This window comes from Cavia porcellus, unplaced genomic scaffold (assembly GCF_034190915.1).
Source record: "Cavia porcellus strain 051 isolate PalLab524CR breed Dunkin Hartley unplaced genomic scaffold, mCavPor4.1 scaffold_13, whole genome shotgun sequence".
In the NCBI taxonomy this organism is placed as follows: Eukaryota; Metazoa; Chordata; class Mammalia; order Rodentia; family Caviidae; genus Cavia; species Cavia porcellus.
In genome coordinates, this window is record NW_026947496.1 from 46,011,345 (window position 1) to 46,022,629 (window position 11,285).

Consider the following 11,285-nt stretch of genomic DNA (forward strand, 5'->3'; position numbering starts at 1 on the left):
TTTGCCATTTCCTTGCCTGTGTGCCCCACAAGTCTGAGACTGTTTTTGTGTGTGTGTTGCCTCCTACAGAACTGGGGACAGCATTAACATTTGACGCACTTTTGCTGAATGAGTGAAATATACCACTGAGATGAAAAGAACTTCAACTAGAGATAAGTTTGGAGATATAGAAGAAACATACATGGCAAAATTGAGAAGAAATGATGTGCAGTGTAAGGAATGGTAATTTCAGAGATTTCTTTGAAATTTCTTGCTTAAAAAGGCTGCTTTTTTGAGGTGACTTGGGCATTTTCAGTGTCTTATGCAGAATTATAAAGGGAAAAAAAATCCCTAGACTCTAAGCTCAGTAATTGATGCCTACACATGTGCTCTCCCAAAAAAATTAGGGAGAAGAAATCATTAAAATAAAGTCCGATCATTTTCTTCCATATGTTTGATAAATTTTGCAACAAGGTTACTAAGAAAGGATTTCTGTAGTTCTTTGCATTCTTTAGAAAAAACTCAGCATTTACTTACTGAACATTCTTCTATCTAAAAGACAAGAAATATAAGTGCAAACTCATGTGAAATTGCCCAGACTCACTGGTGGAAGAGAGGCCTTCCACCAGAGAGGAGAGTAGACATTGAATGCTTAATTCTACACTTATGGCACCATTGGTGCAGGTTCAGTGCCTTTCTGGAGTTGGGTTTGCACTGGGGGAATGAGACAGGAGAGGAAGAAACAATGGAGATGACATGACAAGCCCTGCTTGGCCCACCCTTACCTCACCAATCCAGCCGTCTTGCCTTTTGCTCTTGCCTGTGAATACAGAGCTCGGCCCACAGTTTTCTCCTTAATAGAGCTAGTAAATGTTGTGCCATCTACAGACCTGTAGAATGACAGGACACACAGAGTTTGTTAGAATAGCAAAACTAATAAACAATAAACAATCAATACAACATGATTGGATTATTGAATGGGGGCAATTTTGCATCTGCAAGAGACAAGAAGAGAGATAGTGTATTAATTCAGAGATGGGATTCCCTTTATCTGGCAGTATGACTTGAGAGGGCTCCCACCCTAAATACTTCCTCCTGTGTACTGTTGTGTATTTAAATTTCCATTTTGTGCAAATCTTATCAGATTAAGCATTATTCTCTTTGGGTGTCCCTTTTCAATGATATGTAACTAGGAGAGGTGACTGATAAATTGTTGATTCACTAACTTGTATTGGTTCATTAGATCGTTCTTCTGTAAGTTAAAAATTAGAGATGGCTGAGTGTGGTGATGCATAATGCAAGCCCGGCACTCCCATCACTGAGGCAGGAAGATTGCCATGAGTTTGAGACCAGCCTGAGCTACATAGTAAGTCCAAGACCTGGCTGAACTATGTAGGAAGTCCTTATCTCAAAAAACAAAACAGAATTAAGGATAAACTGAGCATGGTGGCACATGCCTATCATCCCAGTACTCGGAGAGGCTGAGGCAGGAGAATCATAAATTTGAGCCCAGTCTGGAAAATTTGGCAATTTAGCAAGACTGTTTCAAAAAAATAAAAAAGGGATAGAGATTTGGTTCAATATGAAGACTCTGTGTTCAATCTCCAGTAACAAAAAAACCCAAACCAAACAAACAAAAAACCAACCCAAAAACTTAGGCATAGCCCAAGGATATGCAGTAGACTGAATATTTGTGTCTCACCAAATTCATAGATTAAATCTTACCTCCTATTGTGATGTTATGACAAGTGGCCTTTAGGAAGTTATCAGGTCCAGGAAGCAGAGCCCTCACAAATAGAGTTAGTGCCCTTAAAAAGAGAACCCTTCTGAGCCTTTTCCCAATGTGAGAACAACCACGTGAACCATGTGTGAACTAGGAAGTGAGCCCTCACCAGACATGGAATCTGTCAGCACCTTGACCTTGACTATTAAGCCTCCAAAACTATAAATAAGCTTTTGTTGTTTAAGCTCACCTGTCTATGGTACCTTGTTATGACAGCACCAGCTGACTAAGGCAAGGTAGTTTCTACTCCTGAAAGGATGGGAAAAGATACAGAGAAATGCAAGGAGGTACAGATAAATGCCTTCAGGAAGCTTGTATTTGTCTCTGTATCACCTCCTTTGGGGACTTGTGTCTTCTCTTTGCATCTGTCTCTACTCATCTTGCTTTTAGCACCTAATCTCACCTAGCAATCGTTCGTTAGAGTAGCAGAATCACAGCGCTTCTGAGCACATGGAAACTTGCAGTATGCAAGTGGGCACTGCCTTTCCAAAGAGGCACTTAGAAGTGGATGGAGCAAGTTTCCCTTGTTATGGTGCCTGAAAAGAGCTACTGGCATTATGGGACACCAAGAATGCCAGACAACCCATGCTGGGAGGGACAGGTCCCTTGAACAAGTTTCCTCCACAAATGGCAGTAACACATGTGTGGAGGTACATTTCTAGGTTTGCCCTTTTAGATGAGAGACTAAGGAACCAGCTTGCCCACTCAGGGTCACACAGTGGTCAGAACACAGCCCATCAGAAACTGAACGAGAACCAGGGTCTACGGGTCCAGACCTGCATGCTTCCATAAAATCACAGTAAGACACAAAGGCAAGCAATTCTTTAAGAACAAAGAAGAATATTCGGTACTTTCATAAAAGGTAAAAGACATATTTTGGCTGGTGTGGAGGAGGTTTTGGCAGTTTATTTAAAATTATGGCAATAAAACAACTATCTTCAAGGGCCTTACAATTTCATAAGACGACAAAAATAAATGCACGTTTCACAGTTCTATATTTTGTCTCCTCATATCTTATTGGGGAATTTAAAAAAAGGAGGAAAATAGAAACAATACCTAAAATAAATTCTGGTTATATGATTTTAAAATAAGAATTTAGATGAATAGTTTAAAATGTGCCATATAGACACGGTGTTCTATAATATCACTACAGAAATTTTTTTTCTTTTCCATTTGCTTTTTTTAGATGAGAAAAACTAAAAAAATATTGTAAACCATTGTTTCAGTTAAAAGATACCAATTTGCATAATGCTTTTTCTACCCATTTTTAAAACAAAAACATGGGCCTGCAGATTTTAGCAGCCAAAGTGTTCACTAACGAACGCTTAGTTTTATTCATTCACAGTTATCATCGATTACCTTGGTGTATGAAAGACAAAAACAAATGAGAAGTAATTCAAGCTAATGCTTAAATAAAAAATAAACTATTTGCATAGTATTGTTGTATGTTCTAGGAAACCTAAAAGGGAACACTGGTCCATGGCAACACTCTCTGGGGCGGCCACATAGGTGCTCAGGGGAGAAAACCTGGAGGAACAGGAAATGTTTACCCTTGATCGCGATTCCTTCAAGAGGATAACTGGCCCTAAGTATCTGAAAGATATTGAAGTAGCTTAAAATTGTTTTTATTGTGGAAAAATTTAAATATAGTTAAATTCAAAAGAATAGAATGAGACCACCAAGAAACCATCATTGTCAATTCTCTGCCCATCTTAATTTGTCTATATTCCTTTGCTTTCCTCCTCAACTCTTGTGAAGCCAATCTCAGACGTCACATCATTTCATCCATGAGCACTTCAGTATATATTTTGTGGAGAACTTAAAAAAATTCTATGGGAGTAGCCCTAGAATCATTGGATAGAAAATGCAAAATATTTACATTAAGTATAAGAAATAATTCTAACATCTGTCAACTATGAGTTGATTGCCTTGGGAAGTAATGAGCTTATCCCTTAAGGAAAGAGTCAAGTCAAACTCAGGTAATTCACTGATTAGTGATATAATACAGGAATTCAGCCCTGGATAAGTGATCGGATTCAATCATCGGTTCTCAAACACCTGTCAGATGACACTGACTTACTGCACACGCTCCTCTGGAGTATCTGATAAGCCAGGGAAACTTAATATGTTTTTCTGCCCAAAGTAAAGGATATTAAAATGTAAGCAAGTAGGAGGTTGTTACTACACAGATTAAGTTTGCTTTAATTTAGTAGCAATGAAAATCCCTTACAAATTCTGGTACTTGGAACAGAAATGAATTCTGGGGACTCATCCTATAGTGATTCTTGATATCCAGCAGTTCCATAGCTCTGCAAGTGAACACCACTAGACCAGTTGACCTAGGGTAAGATTTGTTCTCTTGAGGAGGGTTTTTGATTCTGTCGGTAGAGCAGAAGTATACAATTTTTTGCTCTGCAGAGGAACTACTCACATGGAGAAATTGGAGATAAAGGCTCCTTTGGGAATTTGGACATCAAATACAACATCTTGAGGCCGTGGGGAGTTGTTCACCAGTTTGCTCTGGATGACAGTATGGGCCATACGAGAAGTAATTGTGGACTGGACTTTATAGCTATAAAGAGTTACTTGATCAGCATCCTCCTGCAATTGGCAAGAAGGCATAACTAGTCACAGACAAATCACGCAGAATATCACTTCACACATGATAGTCACAGCAATAATATTTTGCTTGTTATAAGCAATTGTAGGGCATTGGTGAATATATAACTGAGATATTTTTAAGAAGTTTCCTAATTCCATGGAGCAACCTATGAGAAGTTGGTTTTGAGATACTTTGAGAGAATTTTTTTTTAACTCTGTGCAGAAATAATTGTGGAAAGACTGGATTGAGAACATTTAGGACATAACTTCCAATTTAGGGCCACACTGAGGAAAGGAAGGATCAGGGTTTGAAGAGAAACCTTGCTGTGTGTTTAAAGTGGAGTGAGTGCTGGCCAGGCTGCTGTGGGGTGAAGGGCACATGCAGCTCCCCAAATGTCATAGCGCGACTTTCCTACCTTTTTTAGTTTCATCTATTACTACTCTTTCATCTTCACTTCTTTCATTAAATTAAAATAAACTACGAGAATATTGATGCATGTGAGTGACAGACTATTCTGGAGAGGTCATTGTGGTACAATTACTGATTGCCACTGTGAACCTCATCTCCTACCCTTTTCCATCAACTTAAGGCAGTTCCAGTGTAAAAACAAAAAATCACAGCAGGTCCACATACTCAAGGCAAAGTACGAAAAACACACAACTTAGGATATGCCTGAGATCTGTAAGCTTCTTCAGATCTATGGCAATTACGTGACCTACTAGATTTTTCTTTTTTCTCCAGTATTGCATTTTCCAATACTAGCTCGCATCCTCCAAACTTTGTTGTCCAAGATTAAACCCTGAAACTAGTTAACACCAAGCCCATCTCAAGCCAAGAAAAAATCCAGCCTAACTGACTTGCTGATCTACCCACTTCAGTGTGAGCCTCCAGTGGGTAGTGCCCCAGAAGGTCTACTTTGAACATCTTGGGGAACTGGGTCATCTCATGTCTGAGGGTGCTTTTCCACACCCATTGTCTTATTCTCCACAGCTGTCGAGTGTTATAATCTAAGTCAAAATTGTTAATTTGCAATAAATACATTCATTTAGATGGAACCTACACAGTTGGTGAAACTACATAAAATAAAGAGAAAAGACATTTGTTATCTCTTAGCAACATCTATCTTGCCTGCTCAGACTATACTTGTCACTGCCGAATTTTAGAAACAGTTTCAAACAGAATTGGGCAAGGAAGGTATTTCAAAAGGCAGGTAAATATACTCAATGATTATGACAAAACAGACACCTCAATTGATTTCCAGGTAATAGTTAACAGGGAAATCATTCAGACATCAATTTGTAACAAAGTCAAAGCAAACTTACCATCCCATCACCTGCTTCTTCTTCAGAAAGGCTTCTCTGTGAAAGAAAGTTAGACAATCATTCTTCCACTGCATGTTACTTATTACCTTGAGGGCAAAAATTGTTCTCTCAGTCAAAAAATTTTCATTTTCTTTCAATACTGAACTGTAGCTTATACATTGGAACTGAGACATAAATATGGAATATACTTGAAATCTATTATTCTACTGGCAAGTTTCTCTGAGCAAATTTCTCAGCCACGTTTGGTTGCATGGACATCATTCTATACTGACAATGCTAAAACAAATAGTTTTCAAAGTGTCCAACCAATTTCACTTGGGGTACTATATATCCCCTTTACTTTCTTTGTCTGATTTGTTTTTTATTCAGTTGAATGGTGATTTGGACGTTCTATTCTGCCACGAGGCCATGGGTCTCTGGATATGCTATTCTCACCATCTGAAATGCCAGGTCTCCTCTGATCCCACCCTTCAAATCTCAGCTCTGGTAGAATTTCCTCAGTGAAATTCTGACCCCCAGATTGGTCAGTTTCCTTTACTGTATGTTCTCTTTGTAGCTTATTCCTTCCCTGAGAGCTTTATAATTATCCATTCTGCTTGAGGGCTGATTTCCTGAGGGTCTGTCTCCCTTTGGACTAAGCTGCAAGACAGCAGGGACTCTGATGTGCTTTCTCCATAGTGAGCCTTGGTGCCAAGCACAGTGACTGGCACCTAGAAACCCCTCCACTTTTGCCTCCATGCTAGATTACCCATATGAGTAACTGTCCTGTGGGAAGGACAGAGAAATCACCATTTCTTTGAAAGGTGAGTGGTTAAACAGTGATGCGTAAACATTTGAAATTTGAAGGACTGTAGAACAAATCAAGTGCTGGATGAAAAGTCAGCTTGCTGAATTTGGGGTGAACTGAGATTTTAGTGGGTGCTATATAACTCAATGATTATTTTCTTTTGGACTTTTTGAGTGCAAAGCTCAGTATTCAAGTTTTCTCTCTTGTGCCTAGATGAAGATCTGACATGAAGCATTGCTTACCAGATTTTAATACTATTGACATACAAAAATGTGGACTTTAGAAGTCAAACATTCATACTCACACAAAGTCAGTCATTGGTGAGCTTAGTGTTGCTTCACTGAATACCTCCTCCCTGAGTGCATGAGCTGTTTTAAAGAATCTGAACACTTCCTGACATTTCAGAGAACTCACCCCTCTGAATTAGGGAATTCTGTCTGTGTTACTTCTGTGGCCTCTAGGATGCAGCCCTATGGTGGCCAGCTCTCCTTCCCAAGGGGCTCTCTGAGCTGCTGCCCAAGGCAGAGTGACCAGAGGAAGGAAGACGTGTGACTGTCATGGAAAGTGTCTATCATCACTGGATTGAGAGATGTGCTCCTAAATGGAAATCCCTTCTTATCAGGCAATGCAATTATTGCATTATCTTAAATTTTGAAGAAACACATAGCCAAGTATCCTTTGAGGCACTATATGGCCACTGTGGCTGAGGCTCCAGGACGCCCATACAGGAGCGTCCCTTTCTTCCCTTTGACAGTGGATATAAAATCACCGGACTCTGCTACAAAGTGAGCTCTTGAGATTCTCTAGCAACAGGCCTCTTTATACCTCTGTTACTTCTTCAGTGATGCCCTCATGCAATATTTCTACTTCAGGAGCAAAGCGTACTATACCTGATACCTCTGGTTTTCAGGAACAAATTGAAATCTGCCTGGGGCCAATTCCATAAGATTACTGTATTCTGCAAACTGAAAAAAGAATTTAGGGTGTTTACTTCCATTTTAAAATGTCTAGAGCAAAAGCAGCAACTGGTAATATTCATTGTATCATTTTGCATTCTTTCCTCTGCCTCTGTAGAACCTCTTTTTTTTTTACACAATGATTTTTTCAGTATATTTATGTCTATGTTTGCTCCGAGGACAGTAAAGGAATATTGACATCTTTTGATTTTTCAGATACAAGAATTTCATTTCTGCATTGTGTAGAAATGATGGCGTATAGGGTCATGGTGCCATGTCAGGTAGAAATGACCAAAAAAGCACAAATATATTTGGGTGTCTTGACTTCAGTTCTAGATTCTAACACATTGGTGCTGTTTCAAGTATTAGAAAATATGATTGTGTCTAAACACAGTGATATTTTCCCCTTGCAAATATGCCATCACATTTTTGGCAATTTTTTTGCAATTAGAAAATATTTTTAATTTAAATTTATTTTTGATTGATACAGTCATAAAAATTATACATATATATGGAGTACCATATGGTGTTCTGATACATGTATACAGTGTGTTAATGTTTATATGTGGATAAATATATTTATTTTCTCAAACATCATTACTTTTCCTTTTTATTTTATGAAAAAATAAAACATTTTCCTTTTTTTTTTTGGTGCCAGGTATCGAACTCATGACCTTTTGGTTGGCAGGCAGGCACTTATTACCATGAGCTAAACCCACAGCCCCTAAAATAAAACATTCTCAAGACCAAACAATGAGAATCACAATAGTTATCTTACTATATATTGTCACCTTCAATGGTACTTTTTGATATCTTCTTGGCACTTTTTGTAGGTAACACTTCCTTCAAGCACAGGGGACTTCATTTTGTAGGACAGGTTTTTTTTTTTTTTTTTTTTTTTTTTTTGTCTTTTTCTTTTTTATTGGTACGGGGATCGAACTCACGACTGCCTGCTTGCGAGGCAGGCGCTTATGCCGCTGAGCTAAATCCCTAGCCCCTTGTAGGACAGTTCTATAGCATATTTTGTATTTCTAGCATACAAATAGCTCTTGTCTTTCAGACCAAGATCTTCCTTATACTGGGGTGCTAAAGGTTCAGAGACTGAATTCCGTGGGAATTATTCCTTCACTTTGCCAGCCCACTTGCCATCTTCCCCTTTAACAAGAATATTTATAGTGTCTTTATTACGGAAAACATTGTTCAGTTAGGTATGAAACATAATGGTGCCATGATAATGCCTTTTATTGACAGTCATCATGATATTTCTTAACAGTAATAGCCAATAATTATTAAGCACTTACTGGTCTAAGTGCTGTGCTTGGTGGTTTATATACATCATGTAATTCTCATAAAAAACCTGCAGATTAGGTCTATTCTTACTCACATGGGGGGGGGGGCGTAATGAGGATCGAACTCATGACCTCACGCTTGCCAGGCAGGTGCTTAGGCTGCTGAGCTAAATCCCCAGCCCCCTTATTCCCATTTTTAAGTAAAAAGTCAATAGTTGTGACCCATAAATGCTACAGCATGATGGCTGATCACTGACCTTGACTTAAGGCTCATACAAAATCTGTTAATATGTTAAGAGGCAAACACACATTCTAGTAATTATACCAGTAAACACTGGTACACTGATGAATACTCTCACAAGTGTCTACTCTACATGGAACAAGGTCATTGAATAGCAATTACAGTACAATCAGCTTTTTACTGACCATATGTCTAGCACAACAGATAGGAGTCCTCTGGAACCACTTACTTCAGGAAGTCCATTTTCAGGGATTTCGAAGGCTGATGCTTCCAAAAGAAATAACCAGAGAAGAAGGAACGTGAGCAGTTTCATTTTTCTGGACAGCTTTGCCAACGTCTCCAGAGCCTCCAGATGGTCGGGGGAGAGCACTGCTCCTTCCTACTGAGTCAAGTTCAAAGGAAGCACAGAAGAGCACAGTTCACTTTAAACAAAAAGAAGAAAAAAACGAAAGTTCCCTCACTTTGTTCAAAATGTAGACAAATATTTGTTCTGGAGCTGAAGTTTGAGTTGTGGGGGTGGAGGGGATGCGCTGAGGTTACTCAAACAGCAAAGCCAGAAGCAGTTGCCGGGCTGCAGGGAAAAGTCAGAGTCAGAATCCCGGTCAGATGACTGTGATTTTTTTCCCCCTCTTTTCTAAACCAATTTCTATTGACCTAAAAATAATTGTCATCTTCTTTAAATGGCTAAGTATGGAACCACACCAAGAAATAGAGACAGAAAAGCTAAAGTGAAAAGTTTCTGGGAACAAAATCCTTTCATTTAAATGAAAGCAGGGGACAGGGAGGCGTGGGTGCACACGTCTACCACTGGCTACTTGGAGGACAGAGACAGGAGAGTTGAAAGTTTGAAGCCAGCCTGACCAATTTAGTGAGACCTTGTCTCAAGATAAAATTTAGAAAGGACTCAGTGGTAGAGCACTTGCCCAGCATGCATAAGGCCCTGGGATCAATACCGAGCAAAAACAAACAAATAAAAATTTAAAAGTAACGTAGCAGAAATTTAGGAAAATTAGGGGAAGAAAGACACTGGTTTCCTTAGTCAAAAATTCATGGTTACTGTTTTCCCTCTCTCTGATGACCGAGTCCCTCTCACATTTCATGCTGCGGGGGTAGATGAAGGCTCGCTCTTCAGGGAGAAGCCCTCCTGGATGGATCTGATTAAGACTGCAGCGTTCATCCCTGATCCCCGTTTGCCAGTGGCACAGTGCATTCATGCCAACGTTCTGGTGAGTCACTGATAAAAAATATGAACTATAAAATCACTACCATGTTATTTCTATAGGAGGAACAAATTCCCAGGAAATCATATAGAATGAATAATTATGGAAAAGTTCACATCCGAGGAAGACAGACAACAAGCACACTGCCAAATAAAGGGGAGATGTCTAAGCAAAGAGTGGAGTTAGTTAATGAATTGGTTCTCATGCCACAGATATTATAGGGACTTTACTATGTCTATAGGTACTGAACACATATGTGTAAATCACAGGGAGTTCCTACCTTCCAGTGACTCAGGGCTATATGGAGAAGAAGCGACAATATCTAGGACAAGAGGTAAGCTGGACAATCGGGGGCAGTGCAAAGATGCTATACAGGCAGTGGGATCCTCTTACTTGGCAATGTGTGTGCACATTCTGCAGAGAAGATGAGCTGTACTTGGTGGGTCTAGGATTTTCTCAGGCTGGTGGTGGGAGTCTCCCATCAGTGAGTGAGATGAGGATGTAGGTTGGCCTGCCTCACCAGGACATAGAAATGCATCCGTGTGGCAGGGCTGGAGGGAAGCTGGAGGCAGCTGAGCAAGAGGGCCACAGGGCACCAAATACAACAGGCTACGGAAGCCTGAACTCTGCACTCCATCAAGTGGGGGCTCAGTGGAGGGTTGTTAGAAGTGAGAAGCATAGTCAACAACACTCATGTTTCATACAGATCACTATTGTTGCAGCTCAGGTGATGGAAGAGGAAAGACAAGAAGCTGAGGATGCATTTAAGAGACTGATAGTTTTGTTGGAATAGTATGAGACCAAGGCTGTGGCAATAATGGCTTAGAAGAGGGTTCATAAGAAATTCCTGTATTAACATAAAACGCAAGCATACAGTTTTGAACAAATAGAAGTATGTGTATGTGTGTGAAAATTATTGTTGGGGCTGGGGATTTAGCTCAGTGGCATAAGCACCTGCCTTGCAAGCAGGTGGTCATGAGTTCGATCCCCAGTACCGATAAAAAAAAATTATTGTTGAGTAATGATAAGCAGTAGGCAGATTAACAAGGACATATATTTCACTTTTTTTCCCCTTTTTTCTTTTTATTGGTACTGGGATCGAACTC

General features: G+C 39.6%; 1 protein-coding gene across 1 annotated transcript in view; it reads right to left on the reverse strand.

The window, feature by feature from the left end:
* Window positions 1-9,463, reverse strand: part of Itih2 (inter-alpha-trypsin inhibitor heavy chain 2) — a 36,294-nt gene extending 26,831 nt beyond the window's left edge. The window contains exons 1-5 of the mRNA XM_003473518.4: window positions 9,189-9,463; window positions 7,364-7,438; window positions 5,687-5,722; window positions 4,194-4,363; window positions 765-869 (exon numbers count right to left, since the gene is read on the reverse strand). Coding sequence (XP_003473566.2) covers window positions 765-869; window positions 4,194-4,363; window positions 5,687-5,722; window positions 7,364-7,438; window positions 9,189-9,272 — 470 coding nt within the window. The 5' untranslated portion in view covers window positions 9,273-9,463. The remainder of the gene's footprint in view (window positions 1-764; window positions 870-4,193; window positions 4,364-5,686; window positions 5,723-7,363; window positions 7,439-9,188) is intronic.
* Window positions 9,464-11,285: the final 1,822 nt, after the last annotated feature.